This window comes from Propithecus coquereli, unplaced genomic scaffold (assembly GCF_000956105.1).
Source record: "Propithecus coquereli isolate 6110/MARCELLA unplaced genomic scaffold, Pcoq_1.0 Scaffold302, whole genome shotgun sequence".
In the NCBI taxonomy this organism is placed as follows: domain Eukaryota; kingdom Metazoa; phylum Chordata; class Mammalia; order Primates; family Indriidae; genus Propithecus; species Propithecus coquereli.
The window spans coordinates 2,361,265-2,377,880 of record NW_012148642.1 but is presented as its reverse complement, the minus strand read 5'-3'; the positions used below and the strand labels follow the sequence as shown (position 1 = coordinate 2,377,880).

The window sequence follows — 16,616 nt, the reverse complement described above, 5'->3', positions numbered from 1 at the left end:
AAAAAAAAAAAAAAAAAAAAACGGTCAAGGTCAACCACTGCACTTGAGCAATGTGGATTTCTATCCAGTACCCTGTATTACTCTTGCAGAAGTCTTGCTGCACTTGGTTTTTAAAGGGCTTACATTGCATACTCACCCATGAAGCTTACCTGGGCCATATCATCTAAACAGTTGAAAATGTACTTTCTTGCTTCTTTTGACTTAATCCCTGTCTCTGCTTCATGGTCATCTGGTGTCTGTCAAGAGAGGCAAAAGCTGATTGGTAACGTAACTTATCTCCTAGCCACAGGGACTCAAACTCTCCAGTTTCTGCTTCTCGCCGAGGGTCTCTTTCCCACCATTCAGAAAGGGAGACTTTGATTCTTCTTAAAGTGACCTGCACACTCATTTCTTTCTCTCTTCACCCATGCTAACTCATCCCTCCTCCTTCCCGTGAACACCTGTCAGGGGGCCGCTCTGAGTCAGGTAGGGAGCAGTCTAGGATGAGTCAGATATGCCACATCCCTGATCACTCTACCGTCTTCCTTGAATTTAAGGGGTAATGTAAGATTCCATGGAGAATCAGAAGCCCTTTTTCATGAGTTTTAAAATTTTATTTAACAAACCCTTATCCACATACCTCTTGCTATGTGCCAGGCACTGTTCTAAAGCACACTTACTTGTTTAATACTCTTCACAGCACATTAGTTAAGACAATTACTAGCCCCATTTTCCAGATGGGGAAACAGGAATAGAAAGCTTAGGGCACTTGCCAAGGTTGCATGGCCAATAGGTGGCAGGTGGCTCCAGAGTCCGTGTTCTGTGCTGCTCTCTGCCTGGGGCTCAGATACAGACATGCCTTTTCCCCACTGCCTTGGGAAACTGCTGTTTCCAATTGCTATGGGTTTTTGGACTCATCCATGGATCAGAGGTAATGAATCCTTAAAATCTCACTCAAGGACAGCACACCTGGAGTGGCTTAAATCCTGGGAACAGATGGACGTGTAGGACTGAGGCTCTTTAGTAAGACATGGAAGTGAACCCTGCCTCTGGCCTGGCCTCACCCTCCTCTACCTGAGGACTCTTTTTACTAGACCTGACCTTGACACTCACCCTCACAACTGCCAAATGCCAGGCCTCCCATCACTAGCCTAAGAGTGTGTGGTTAGCTCTGAAATCTCTTTTCTCAATCTTTTACCACTACCGGCCACACATTATCTTTAAACCATATTAGAATTAGAACCATATTAGGTTCCATAAAAAAAAAAAATCCACCCACCGAACTTCTTGCAAAATGAATATAAAACATACTTAAGACTTTATTATTTTCTTTTTACCAGGAAAATACATTAATTTTAATGACTAGGCACAGATCAAAGTGAAAGTGAAATATGTTTCTGTTAAAGTAAACCCCCCAAGAGTTTATGGTGGGCAGCGGTGTACCGCACCACCTGCGGGCCTGTGCAAACCAGACCCTCCCTGGGCCCCTGGTACACTCCCGCTGCTTGGCAGCCTCTGTCTGGAAAACCCTCCCCCACTTCTCTACGGGGCAAAGACCCTCTTCATTCTTCAGGGCACAGCTCAAACGCTCCTCCCTGACCCTCTGCCACAGGCCATAGTAAGTGCTCCCTCCCCTTGGCTCCCACATTCTTTTCCTACCAGGAACAGGGCCCTTATCACGGTGGGCTAGAGCTTACGGAACATGGTCCAACCTCCCTCTGGACTGTGAGCTCTCAAGGACAGAGTGGGGCTCATTTCTCTCCCTAGCACAAATGAGAAGCCATCAAGCTTATCGGATCAAATCCTGGGAGTTCAGCAATCATAACCTGGGACTCGAGCTTCACAGGCGGCAGTAGGCCAAGGAAAAGAGGTGCTTTTGAACATTCAGACACACCACGTATTAACAACAGCCTCCCTGCCCCCATTTTGCTGACTGAGTCAAAAGCTCCCCACTAATGGGACCGTGCCCCTCGTCCCTGGGTGTTGGGCCACTGGTGAGGAGTGGAGGGGAAGCTCTTCCTACCTTCAGCCTCCACAAAGGATACGGCGAGTCTGTGTCACGGTTGAAAAACCTAGTTGTCTTTGTCCCTGCGCTTAATAAATATTCAGCTGGCAAACCCTGTGTTTGTGAAATATACCGAATCTGCAAGAAAAGATGAGAATGAGGTCAGGGCTTTTCCTGTCACCGTACATATGGTATACTAATGGCTCTAGTGGCTTTGAGAAAAACGAAAATGACAATTTTATAGGGAAAGAAAGGAGAAAGAAGAAAAAGAAAAAGGGAAAAGCAAAAGGAATAAAGGAAAAATAGCAAGGTTCAGGGAAGCAAGGTAACACCCATAACCCCATCCCTTTGTCATGCTATAAATGAAATGCTAATCCAGGGTATTTTCCAGACGAAGAATGAGGCCTGCGAATACCTGTGCCATCTGGACCCACCTGATCGTACTCCGAAGCTCCTGGGTATAACGGCCAGCCCAGGAACAGCTCTGCGATGACACAGCCCAAGGACCACATATCAATCGCCTCACAGAATGGTAAACCAAGGATGATCTCAGGGGCCCTGAAAAGGAAGAACAGAAGAAACCATTAGCAATTCGGAGATGCAGGCAGCTATTTCTATCTGAATTCTGTCTTCCACACCCAGGATGCCATTACCGACTCCCCTGTGAAGGGCCTATGGTGCTCAGTGCTGCGTTGCAACGATCCTTCCATCCTCTGGCTTGGTTTTCCTATCAGCGGATGACCCGGTTGGCTGAGATGAAGGGTAGGTCTGTGGCTTTAGACCAGACCTACAGGGACCCACGTCTACTGACTTCACTGCCATCGCACGCCAATCAAATGAACTAATAACCACGTTAGAGATACTCCGAAGTTATCTTTTGTAGCCGAAAATCTGGGAAACTAATTGATAGAGAATGCATGGTTTTTACAAAGGAATTCTGAAATACAGGTATTCTGTTCGCTTTTACCTATCGATCAATTGATCAATGGACCAACAGGGTCTCACTGTGTTGCCCAGGCTGGAGTGCTGTGGCTATTCCTGGGTGCAGTCGCAGCGCACTACAGCCCTCCAAGTAGCTGGCTGCACCCAGCTCCAGGCATTCTGCGTTCAGGAATATGTAAAACAAGCTTCCCCCACCCAAAATAATGGGATTATGTCCAATATCTGTTCACAGCAATGATCACTTGCTTAGGAATTTGCATAACACCTTCCCAAGGAAACACTGCTATTTTTCCCATTAGCTTTTAAAAATTTAATCTTAAAAGTTATCTAATATTACAATTATAGAACCCTGTTCATGAACACATATTCGGAACAGCAACCAGAATTCCATTTTAAAGTCCATGAACAACCTGCTCCTGGCTGTACGAGTTATGTCCCTTCATAATGACAGACAAAGTTACAGACCGGAGATTCTGAAGGAAATCACCGAACTCAAAGGGAAAATTTCACGAGTAGCTGGTAATCAAAACTAGAGAGACCACAGAGCACATCTTTTCTAAGAATCTGTTATGATTAGGTAGGGGTATGTTTTGGAGAAATCAGGCTCGAAGTTTGAGATATGAACATAGCTTATGTTTTTAAAGAATGTGGCCCAAGGCACTGTGCTGATAATGAAATGCATTAGCCTGACTTTTGTTTTCTCTATAAATTTTCCACTTGACTAAGCAGTGTTGGAAGAGGCTACTTTCCCACCCTTTCCCCAGCAGGAGGGGGAGTGACGGGAGCTGGGGAGACTTCTCTCTCGGGCACCTTTCTCCCACCTGGCGTGAGGGGGAGGAAGGCAGCAAACAGAAACGGTCTCCGATCTTCTTGCTGAATTTTCCCCACTTGAAAAGCACCCTTCCCCTTCCCCCTTTAAATTTGTTCCCATTGCTAATCTTTCTTCTTCTATATAATGATATTGAAAAAAAAAAAAATAAAAACCCAAACCCAAATGTGTCTTGTTACACAGTTTTGATTTTTCACATGTAAAATGGAGTTCATTCCCTTCCTCAGAGCTGAGACTCAGCACTGCCACCAGGTGCTTCTAGAGTGCCACCCGTAGCTGCCAGTCTGGGCAGCAGGAGGGAGTGACTGCCGGGGTGTGGCGTGAGCTGCCTGGGTGCTACTGAACCGGCATTCCACTGTCCCTGTCCCTGTCCCTGCTGGGCATCTCCAGCTGCCTGTGCTCTGCCTGGCACGTCACCCCCTCTGGCCTTTGTCCCCTTCAGTCCTCACTCTGAGCATTGGTGTGAGCATCAGAGGCTGCCCTTGTCCTCAGGCCTGAGGAGCTGGGATGCCCGTGGTAGCTCAGTGCTTCCTGCTGCCCCTCTTGTTTCATGTGGCCTCGGCCCCACCTCCTGCCTCAGTCACCTGTGTCAGTGCTGCCCACACACCGGGGCTTCCGGATTCACTTATCATTCGTGTGACTGATGAGATTATCACCAGATTGCCTCTAGCAGTGCCTTTAGAGATCACTGGAGTTTATCTAAAAAAAAAAAAAAAAAAACCCACATCTCTTAGAAAAGGAGGGATATCTGAAAAGAGCATTACAAAGAAGATTATGGTGTCAGAACCTGCTTTCCTTTCTGCCCTCCCTGTTCTAGACAGAGATGCTCCCTGCCTCCTCTCATGCAGACTCAGGCCTCTTCTCGGGAGAAGAGTTCTGGTCCTGAGCTGCCTTCCTTAGGCTGCTGGCTCAAGGGTCCAGCACATTCTCACCTCCGTCCCCCTGTTCCTGTCACCTGGACCCTTGGTGAGGCCCTGCCCTCCCGCAGCCCTGACGTTTGGACGTTTGATACTCCAGTCTCCAGGCTGGGTCTTAGGAACAGGCTGATCTGGCTCCATGGGGACTTCTCTGGACTAGACCGTGGGCCTGTCCTCCCTATCAAGTTAATCGACTGGTTCTCATGGCCCAAGGAGGCAGTTTCTAACAGTTTCTGTTCCCTGGTGGTGTACAAGGCAGAATCTAACAACTAAGACTGTCACACAAAGGCACTTTAGTGATGTTCTTTGGTAAGAAGCACCAGACATAGGTTTCGACAACTGACATTACACGAACAGGCCCCGTGAAAATTGCTTAGTCCACCAAGAAAATGAAACGGCAGCCATTCGTGGTATCATGAAATGCATAGCAGAATATTCTCGCCGTGACCATGAAGAACAAACGTGTGAGCATCCTGCTAGGTGGCTGGGAGACAAAAGAGAAGCGCGGTCCTCTCTGCCGAAGGCTCCGAGGCTGGGAACGCAGCGCCGAAGCACGCGGACAACTCCAGCCGCATACGAAATGTGTGCAACAACACGCAGACACGGAATACAGCTGACGCAGCACACAACATGCCCTAGTGGCTCCCACTTCAGAAAACAAAGCGGAACACAAGGACAAATCAGACCAAAAAAAAAAAAAACCTCCCCAGACCAAAACACGAACCTTTCCTAATCCCTTCATCCCCCTGCAGCTGTTGTCCTATTTCTCTGCTCCCCTTCCAAGCCCACTCTCTCTCTCGAGAGTAATCTCCTCCTGTCGTTTCCGCCTCTTCACCTCACATTATCTTCTCGACCTCTAACTGGACTCGGACACTCTGCTCCAGGGAGCGCCGTACTTGTCAAGATCAGCGGTGATCTCCACGTCGTCACATCTGTTGGTCAACTTCTCAGCTGTGACCCGAGAGCTGCGTTTCCTTCACACAGTTGACCATCTTCTGTTCTGAAACGCTCACTCTCGGTTTTCATGATACCGTCCTCTGCCCAGATCTGTCCTGCCTCTCTGCTGGTGGCTTGTCTGTTTCCTTTGCTGGCTTGTCCTCCTCTATGCAACCGCCACATGTTGGCAGTCCTAGGCCTCCTTCTCTTCTCTTTCCCTCCTCGTCCTGGGGAACTGTTATGGGTTGAATTGTGTCCCCTTTAGAGATATGGTGAAGTCCTAGTCCCCAGGACCTCAGAATGTGACCTATTTGGGAATGGGGCTGCTGCAGATGTAGTTAGTTGGGGTGAGGTCACTCCGGGGTAGGTGGGCCCTAATCCAGTATGACGGGTGCCCTTAATAAGAAGAGGGAGGCAGAGGCTAGAATTACGGTGCCACAGCCAGGGAACGTTTGCAGCCACAGGACGTTGGAAGAGACGAGGAAGGATCCTCCCTGGGAGCCTTCAGGGGGAGCAGGACCCTGGTGGCACCTGGACTTTGGACTTCGGACTTCTAGCCTCCAGAACTGTGAGAAGACAGTTGCTTATTTTGAGCCACACATTTTACGGTACTTGTCACAGCAGCCCTAGGAAACAGAGACAGTAATCTTACCCCTCCCACAGGTTTAAATCCTACTAGTATTTCCAGATTTCTATCTCCATCTTGGAGTTCTCCTTTTCAGCTCCAGTTTACCTTGACAGCCTGATAGCTCCTCTGGAGTGTCTCAGAGTCATCTCACACTTCACACGTCTGAAAGGGGACTCTTCTCTGTCCCCTCTCTAAATGTATTCCTCCCGCCGACCTCATTTCACTGAATGGAATCACCACCTCCAGCGGCTTAGCCAGAAACCTGGGAATGATGGCCATTTCCTCTCTCCCTTCAACCCCACATCCAATCCATCAACGTGGCCGGCTCCTAAGTCTATCCCAAGTTGGTCCCTGAGTCTCCATCTCTGCTGCCACTGCTCTGGCCGCGCCTGTGTCACCTGGAGCTTCCTCGCCAGCCTTTCCGCTTGTCTTTCCATCCTCCCAGGCAGCCACAGTGAACAGGTCACCACTCCCTTGCTACGAGCCTTCGGAGGCTCCTCACTGGACTCGGAATGAGAGCTCGGTCCCTCCGTGGCCCGTGGGATGTCCACGACTGGGACCCTGTCCACCTCTCCACTGTCATTTCCAACCACTCTTCTGACTCAATAGTTCCAGTCCCATCAGTTTCTCTTCAATTTCTAGAACACTGTAAGCTCCTTCTGGACTCCCTGTGATGTTGCCTCTGCCTCAAATGCTGTCCCCACTGGCTCTCAAATGGCTGCTGCCTCCTCATCCTTTTCATCCCGGCTTAATTGTCAGTGCTCAGACAGGCCTCCCTTGACACCAGTTAGTCTCCATCTACAGTGCCATAAATGTCACTTTACAGCATTTTCCTAATAACCCACTCATTCTCTGTCTCCCCCTTCCAAGCCTGTGAGGGCAGCACAGTGCCTGGCACTCAAAATAAGCCTTTATTAAATATAAGAAAGTGCTAAAACCCTGATTCAGACGCAACGTTCTAAGGCAGCACAGACTAAGGAGAACGGAAGGGGTGACTTTTCATGAAGGAATCAGGGCTTGGGTACAAGGAGGCAGGGTTTAGCCCAAGGATGAGCAGGAGCAGAGGCGCCAAGAGTGGCAAGTGTGCTGGCCACACCCACCTGTGCAGAGCAGATGGCAGGAGAGTCAAGGGACACCTGCCTGCAGGTGGCTCAAGGAAGAATGATAGCAGAATGACAGGCAGGCATGGCAGGGGGTGGAGGTGGCACTGGGGTCATGCAGGGTCAGGGCCTGGGACCTCAGGGATTAAGTCCTAGCCTCTCGCTTATGGCCATGGTCACCCCATCCTCTAGAGGCTCTCTCTGAACTCTACCTTGAAGCCCCTGCCCCACCCAGCCCCGCTGCTGCTAGCTAAATCGGGTCCTCTTCAATCCAGGCCTCTCCTGCAGCTGCCTGCTGCTCTCTTGCCTTTGGTTTAACCTTTTCCAATCCACCCCACACCCCTTCCCAGTCCTAAGGATGCATCCTTTTCACTGCACTCAGGAGATGTTTCTGACACAGCCTGTCCTCCTCCCTCCCAGTCTTCCCCCTCACACACGCTGCTCACCTTCCCTGTGCCGGCTGCGCCAGGTGATGAGGACCCAAACGTGAACGACATGTTAATGCTTATACAAGATTGGTCTGATAAATGCTAATTGAGCACCTACTGGCCCCACAGAAACATCTCAGAGAATCTCATTACTATTTTGAGATACCAAAAACACTTTAAACATACATAAAGTGTCAGACAAAATTTGCACCTAAGAGAAGAATCATTCCTTTCCAACATACCCAAAGCAAGACACTGAAAATTCTATTTTTCTATTGAAAGAGAATAAACTGTCATTTTTGACACACATATCAGTTTGCATATCTGCCCCTACTAAACCTTCTGCAGGGCAGGGCCTGTGTCTCCCTTATCTTCGCTCCTCACCCTGGCACACAGAAGCCGCTCTGTAAACAGCTGGGGAACCCAGACCATGCGCCCCCCTGGTAAGGAAGGTATTTTTCTGTCTGGCCCCTGGTAATCCTGGGGGGACTTCAGACCGTTCTGCTGTGATCTGGCCTTGCAGACGCCTTGTCTCTCTGTTCTGCTAGTCTACGAAGCTCTGAGTTCCTAGAAGTTCAAAAGTCAACTCTAAAATCTGTTCCTTTTTGTTCAGCCCACCTGAAGTATGTTCCACAGTTGCTAAGGCGTGTTTAGTCTTCAGTGAAGCTCATTCTTACCAATGTTCCTTCTAAGCCAGCATTTGGTTCAAACTGCACTCACTCACTTACTTATTAGACTATTCAACCACCATTTACTAAGTGTTTACTATGTGCCGGGCACTGTACTGCGTGCTGAAGATGAAAAAATAAACCAGACCCTGTGGCTCCTCTAGGAGCTCCCTGTCAGTCAGGGGCAACAACGTGCGGACAGCTAACATGCAGCGTGCAAAGTGTGCGGATGGTGCACGATGGGGGGACAAGGCGGGGGAGAGGCAAAGCAGGGTGGGCTTCCCAGGAGAAGTCTGAGCTAAGCCTCAATAAGTGGCCAGGAAGGGGGCAGCCTCCAGGCACAGGGCAGTGTGAGTACGTCCCCCATGTCACTGCTGTACTTCCAGGGTCTGGCACAGTGCCTGGGCCATGGTCGGCGCTCTGCACACATCTGTAGAAGGAAGGAATCTCCGCCGACTGCACACTCCCAGCAGTTGCCGGTTTTCCCCAGCGCTGGCGGAGCCACCTTGTCAATTCCTCCTATGACAAGAGGCAGACTACTTGGCCTTCCTGTTTCAGAGTTTACATCGTTTTTTGGGTGGATCAGCGCAGTCCGGTTTCTTCCGTGGGGGCTGTTTCTGTTCTCAGTTCAGTTCCAGAGCAGGTAGGACTGTCGGCTCCTAAATACCGTGAAGGAGGATCTCCTGTTAGGGACTCAGCTGTCATTTGCTGCTCCTCACCTTCCCTGCTACAGCACCGCCCCATGGAACCATCTTAAAGAATCTCCTCATTACTATTTTGGGACATCAAAAACACTTTAAATACCATGAAGTGTCAGACAAAATTTGCACCTAAGAAAAAGAGGGATCACTTCTTTCCAACATTCTCATAACAAGACACTGAAATTTCTATTTCTCTATAGGAAGAGAAAAAAACTGTCATTTCCAACACATCAATTATGGAAGCCTTGATATTTAGCTCCACTAGCTCTCTCGACAAGGCAGAGAGCGGATCCTGCAGGAGAATGGCCTCCAACACAGGCTGGAGAGACGGCGGAAGTCGAGGGGCCTGCCCAGGCTGGGAAGCCCAGCCCTCGCGGGGCTGAGTGCCAGCGCTGGCAGGTACTGGCCGCCCAGCCGCTTCTGGGTGCTGGTGTGAGGATTAAACAGAGCATCACGGGAGGCACCTGGTATAGAGCCTGGCATGCAGTAGGCAACCAACAAATACTAAATGACTTATCTTTTAATATGCCCCTGTGACAGCAATAAAATAAGCAGCGCCCCTTTTCCTCATTTTTTAAACATACTTTTCTTCTCATACATTGAACCATTAGGAAAACACTGTTGAAATATATTAAAGCATACGCATTAAACAATTTTGCTTCATTTATTCACACAAAAAAGGTGTAAAGATTAATATAACCAGCAACTAAGTACCCACCACCTAGCTTTAGAAATGAAACTCCCTATGTACGTCCCCCTTGTGTCTTCCTTGCACAGGGAAGCACTGCTGTAACTTTGTATTCCTTTTATTTGGTCCCACTTTAGTGCCGGCTGCATGCAGTGCACTGTGCAGTGAGGACTGAGGCAGTTCCTGCCCTCGGGCTGCCTGGAGTCCTAACAGTACACTGATCTTGCGGTCCGAGGGATTCCCAGGGAGCAGGCGTGGGAGGGTGCTCCCGTGGGTCTGAGGCCCCAGCTGGGCAGAGTTGACCAGCTTTACCGTGTCTGCTCATGGTGTCAGAGGAACAGGGGTCTGGGATGCGGGATTCAGGGTTCACGTCTAAGACCAGTCAGTGTCTCGCTCGTTTACACGGCACACTAATAAAACCAGGGCAAGGTTCACGGCCACTCCCAGCCTGGGCAATAAATCTGCAGCACTAATCGGAGAGCACAGGCAGAGCTGTGCATTTCTGAAAAAATGTTACTCAATTTCTCTGAGTTTTTATTTCACCATCTATAACATATGATTATTAATCTCACTTTTTCTCTTGTCTCTACAACAGCTTATGAAGATAAATTATGGTTGGCAGAATTATAAAGCAGTTTGAACTCCTTGGAAGCAAGACACTCTATTAGTCCATGGTATTTTATAATCACTGATATTATAAGGTATACTCAAATTGAACTGCAGTGAAAAAGCCCGTTCCCACAAATATATGTAGATTGAAAGTAACCTCAGTATGGCTGGGGCAGAAGCAATCAAAATGTAAAATTGTATTTCAGATGGGTTGTTAAATCTTAGGTTTCCACTGCAAAAATAAGGAGACTTGGCAATGCTGTCTCGAGCTCTGAGCCACTCTTTGAGCTGGTGACCTGGAGTGGGAGGTGAGGGCTTACATCAAAGCAACACAGGACCCAGGAAACAGCAGCAAAAATCTGAAGAGCAGGGAGGAGGAGGCTGTTTTGGAGAAACTGGAGGCCAGAAGCATGAGCGATCTGCACAGAAGACAGGCTGAAAGGTAAGGGCTGGAGAGCACCTCGGGGCAGCCCAACGGAGACAGAATGTGCCCTCTGACCATAGGCAAGCCTGCCAGGAAAACATGGGGCAGCATCCCCACAGGACGAATTCACTATGCCACCGGGGAGTCCAGAAGGTCCAAGTGCAGATTTAAATATCGATAGAGGCTAGCTAATTCCAGGTCAGCTTCCTAGGCAAACAGGAGAAGGGAAAGAAATAGTTTTGTCTTTGATTAGTGTGCTAGGCAGGTGAGCAAAAGAAAAAAGGGACCCAAGGATGAAGCTCGAGGAGCAAAACTGGAGGGAAGGGTGGCCAGGAGCCCACCTGCATGCCAGCTTTCGCTGAGCTGTCCTGGGAATGGCCAAACCAAAGGCCATGGACCCTTTTGGCTCTCTACGCACTCTGCAGCAGAGCACTGTTGCCCTGTAATAAGCTGAAGAAACGACGGGGGAGAGCTGCTGCAAGCAAAGGAACAAGGCTTTGACTCAAAAAGAAGAGCTAGGAGGGACACACACCCCTCTCAAGTTTGTGCATGGTTACAGCTTGACATAGCACAAGCAGCAACATTATTAAGCAGCAGAGATACTCTACATCTACCTAGGGGCTACTGCAGATGTCTGTAAGACTGTGTGCCAGTGAGGACCACTTCAAGACCTGCACCAGAGATTCTGTCGCAGTGGATTATCTGAAGCTATCACCAACAAAAACGCTCGAGACATTAGACAAATCATCATTTCCACATGGGAGGTTCCATAATCACAGTTAGGTCTACACGTTGACATCATTCTCATGCCACAGTTGGACAGTCTCCCAAAGCAAGCTGGCTTCCTTGATTCAACTGGCCACTTCTCATAAATGCTAGAATCAGAGTGGCAGTTTTTTTGATTCCTATAGGCAGTGAGTATCTTGGCTCTGAGTAAGATTTTCCTGGTGTGCACTAAACACACACACACACACTTACACACTTTTCATGCTGATCCTTTGTCCTAGTGCTGCTCCACTCTGCTAAGCACAGCACCAAAATCTAACTTGTTTGCTTATATACCAGAAGAAAAGGTTGGATCTGGAACTTAAACTGAAGTTAATCTCCAGAGGCTTCTGATGCTGTTGGTGTACACTGGAAACCAGCTCTCAGCTGTCCAGAGTGCATCTGATGCTAGCCTCTAAATCTGCGGTCTAAATCTGCGCTTGTGTATTAAACAAAGTAAAGAAAGCACAGCTTTCTGGATGCACATTTCCAGTGATATCAACTTGGCTTGGAGAAGTAAAAGAAGAAGGGAAGAGAAGGGAAGAGAAGAAAAAAAGAAACTATGAATCACAAACTCAATGAGGAATGTTCCTGGAAGAACCAGCTGGGACCTCACCATGGGTCATTTCGAAGTTATTCACACTGCCCTGTAATTTCTATAACCTGTACCCTCCCGCCATGTGCTGTGCATGCTTTACCCCTCCCTGGCCTGGGTGGCCTGATATCTCCCAGTCTGGTCTCTGGTGGCTTTACCATGACGCCAAGGGTTGCTGGAGAAAGCCCGCTCTGGCTGTCCAGCCCCCACAGGACCGCAGTATCACTGGGCCAGGTTTACACTGGTGCCTTTCGCGAAAGAACATGCTCAATAAATGTCTGTAGAAGCAATTGTCAGCCAGAGAAATGGAATCACGAGTTTCAGTGATTTTTTTTTTTTTTTACATATATACTGCTCTGGGTTCTTTTAAAATATTTACCTATTTTTTATTGTGAAAGATAACACATATACAAAGCAGTGTAGCACAAAAATGTATAGCTTAATAAGTTATCAGAAAGCAAAGGCCAGTGTCACTGCCAGCCAAGTGAAGAAACAGAACATTGTCACCATCACAAAAGCCCTCTCATGGTTCCTGCCATACAATATCCCTGCTCCCCAAAGGGGCTTTGAAATCAGCGCGGACAGGCGGTAACGTGCAGTCTGCACACGCATGCGAGCGTCGGGTGCGCCCGCAGCGTGGACCCCACGCCTCGGCTGCACTCTGCTGCTCACCCGGACGAAGCTCCCAAGCAGGTGACCACAAGGGGCTGAAGCTGCGGAAATCAGACAGCTGGCGAGAAAGGAGGCGCCCCGGGCATTCTTTTATGATGGGCCTTATCCTAGTTCCTTTTGTTGACTGTTTTTCTTCTGACTTGTCAGTCTGTTGCTTGAAGCTGAGGGCTGAAAATGTGCATTTAGAGCTTTGTCCGGATGTCTGTTGATTCTGGGAAGGCCTAACCCAAGTCACGTTGTTACCTGCTGTCACCTTTCAGCTTTCTGGGGCCACTCCTCTTTTCTCTGCACTGGCAGGGAATTTGGAATTTCAATGCCGAATGCAGCATCTTTACTGTATTCAGCCTGGTGATACGTTGCCCGCCAATAGAGTGATAATGAGACGTAAGGCAGAGAAAAGGCTGGCCTCTTCCACACTAACCTGTTAATTCAAGACTCGCCCTCTACCCCAGATAACAATCACACTAAGGAAGTAAGTAATGTTACTTATGTGCAACATTACTGATTTAAATGTAAAACTTCTCATTGCTTCAACATTTAGCTTCAACTGGTTCATAGTGAGTACTCAATGAACGTCTGCTGGATGAATGAATGAACCAACATGAGGCAGAAGAATCATGACGCCTTCCTTCCCAGGGTTCCCCAGGCCTGGAGAAGCCCCCAACCCCCATCTCTTAGGTGAGTGACCATACCACAGACAAGGCTCGTCTTTGGGGAGTTTCCTTTCCACACAGCATCACCTGATCACGTGGCTCCTGGAGCTAAGTCACAAAGCCATTCTTTATGGTTAACGGTCTAGGATAAGAGACAGGGGACTGAACATAGAAACCTGCTCCTGCTTTGAGAGGGAGATGCATTCAGTGTCACCAACTGGAGGTATACCAGTTAAGAGAACAGAAGCCAGAAACCTGAGCTGTGAAAAAGAATCCACTGAGGAAAGGTGCCAAACGCATGTTAGAGGGTGAATTTCCATCGCAGCCTCTGGGATATTCCAATAAAATAGGCATCATCAACCAGAGGCCTCGCTCCCCGTATTGAGCTTTTGGTAGAGAATTACTCAGAATGGAAGGGTGGAAACCTGCTAATATCCTCCCCAAAGCAAGTTTTCAAATAAAACCAGGAACCATCCTGGCCGATGGAGTAGGTTCTGATCCCGGTACAGGATGTGGCCTGTCTCCAAGCAGGCAGATGTGAGTGGGGTAAGCAGAGCCAGGTGGATGAGCTGGGGATGGGCACACCATCCCGGCTTTGCCAGGAGACCAAACCAGCAAAAGACGACCCACGAAGGGTCTGTCCTTCACCCAATTCTGAAACATCCCCAGAGCGGACTTAGCCCCAGCCTGTCTTCTCACAGCACGCCCTGTCAGCATCTGCCCGTGGCACGACGGTTGTTGCTCCAGCAGGAGTTAGGAACAGGAGAGCTCTGCCAAACAAAATGGGCATCAGCTCCAGGTCTCCAGCCAAGGGCAGCTGATTTAGGGAAAACCTCCCAACACTTAACTTTTCTTAAAGAAGCTGAAAAAAACCCAAACCAAACCAAAGCTTGCTTGCTTGTGTGTGGGTCCTGGAGGAAAAACCAGGCTGGCTCTCCCATCTCCCACTAGGGGGTGCTGAAGTGTAGCAGACACACAGGGGCTGAACATCATCAGAGCTGCCACCTCCATGGGGATGGAGGGATGGAACCCACTGGGGACAGCACTGAAGCCCCCAGCACGGAAGAGGTTTCTGTCTGTCGAAGAGGAGAAGGCCGTCCCCCAGATGAGGATACCACTGCCCCGTCTTCTCATTAACTGATTTTCTCATCCCCACAACAGGGCCTCTCTGTAACCCCAGAGCTGGGGCTCTCGCACACGCCTGTGGAATGGAGCGGTGCTCGGCAGAAGAGATCAGAATGTTCGCTTTGTTCTCACGAGCACTGACCACTGCTCCAGCCAAGTGAGCTAACCAGCCTGTGGAATGAGGGAGCTGTCACACATCAGCTGGGATTCAAGAGGTGGAGAAAAAGAAGGGAAAGAAGGGAAGAAAGAAAGGAGGAGGGAGGGGGAAGGACTCTTGGTGGGTGCGGGAGAGGAGTTTGGGGCCGTGACGGAGGCAGAACCCCAGGACTCCGATGTCAGGCCCAGGCTTCCCCTCCACATGCGGCAGTCTGCCTCTCGGAGAGCACTCCTCCTCCTGGGCTCTCCGGCAACACCAATTCTGTCTACTGCAGACTCAGCTCTTCCACTCATCCTTGTAGGATAGTTTTTGTTTAAGAATGAGAATAATCTATAATCAGCTTCTCATCTAGACTGGAAGCACCCCGAGGCCACAGACTGTGCATTATTGATCTCTGTCCACCTCACAGCACCCAGCACGGAGCCTTGTATGCTGGGCTAAGGAGGGAGGTGTCCACAGATACTGGGTGTCACTGTTAATGTTCACGAGCTATAATGGGCTATGGTTTCATTATCTTTTTTCTTACCACGAAGCACTATGTCAAGAACATAGTGAATGCTCAATACACAGATATTTGCTGAACTGAACTGAGTGGCTGATTATGTGAGAAAGAAGTGAAAAAAGGATTTCTATTTGTTTACTTTAGAGATAGGGTCTCACTCTGTCACACTGCTGGAGTGCAGTGGCCTGATCCTACCTCACTATGGCCTCAAACTCCTGGGCTCAAATGATCCTCCTGCCTCCGCCTCTTGAGTAGCTGGGACTACAGACACATACCACTATGTCCTGCTAAATTAAAAAAATTTTTTTTGTAGAGATGGGGTCTCACTATGTTGCCCAGGCTGGTCTTGAACTCCTGGCCTCAAGCAATCCTCCCACCTTGGCCTCCTAAAGTGCTGGGATTACAAACTTGAGCCACGATGCCTGGCCACTTATTTTTAAGGCAAGAAGGGGCAGGGCACAAGCAAGCTCTTTTAGTTCTTTTCTGGTGACAGGAACTCCAATGGCGAAATCTCAGCAGAAACCTATGAAGCTCTATTTTTAATAGAAGAAGCTTGACATAGGGAGTTTGCGTTATATCTTTAAAAATATATATAAGCTGAGGCGTGGTCAGGGAAAAAGAAGATACTATTTATCCATTTGAAGATGAAGAAAGAAAGATAGGTGGAGATGGGGAGAGAAGAGGCAACTAGGGAGATTTAAAAATTCAACTTCAACGTAAGCAATTAAATGGACGTCTGAGAGAATGACAGCAATCTTTCTTTCAGTTTCTTGTTTGCCAAAGAATAAAAGTTTTGTGGTATCATTTACGTGGGTGGCTGCTTGTCACGCCTGCCTCTGTAGTGTCAGAGATGTAAGTAGGTCTCTATGTATGTATTTAGGCCTGTCCTGGATTCCCCATGAGATCAAAAGTTCCTTGAGGAGACAGACCTGTGTCTGCTCGCCGAGGCAGTGCTCAGCGGCGGTGCAGCCCGTGCTGGCCCCGCACACAGCAAGTGTCCAATCAGCATCAACTGCCTAAGTGGAGCTCACCGACTCCGTGCCGGTGTGAAAGCTCTGCCACGGAACTGCCTAGTTCCCTTTCATTTGGCCTCAAAGAGTGTGTTTTTCAAAAAAACAAAACAACCCCAAATACCCCAAAGATTCAACTCGAGATTCAATTCTGAGGCTAAGGGAACAATTCTGCCTAATTCTTTAAGCAATTCTTGCTTGTGTGAAAATCAAACGGAAGCCTCCCTTCTTCCCTCTTCTGGGTTTCCCTGACTTTATAGAGGCTGATAGACTTCAGATGATC

General features: G+C 48.7%; 1 protein-coding gene across 4 annotated transcripts in view; it reads right to left on the bottom strand.

Annotated features, from left to right (window-relative positions):
- Positions 1 to 16,616, bottom strand: part of HIPK2 (homeodomain interacting protein kinase 2) — a 126,605-nt gene that overhangs the window by 53,153 nt on the left and 56,836 nt on the right. For all 4 annotated transcript variants that reach the window (XM_012649772.1, XM_012649773.1, XM_012649774.1 and 1 more), the window contains exons 2-4: positions 2,419 to 2,542; positions 2,003 to 2,122; positions 150 to 236 (exon numbers count right to left, since the gene is read on the bottom strand). In XM_012649772.1, coding sequence (XP_012505226.1) covers positions 150 to 236; positions 2,003 to 2,122; positions 2,419 to 2,542 — 331 coding nt within the window. The remainder of the gene's footprint in view (positions 1 to 149; positions 237 to 2,002; positions 2,123 to 2,418; positions 2,543 to 16,616) is intronic.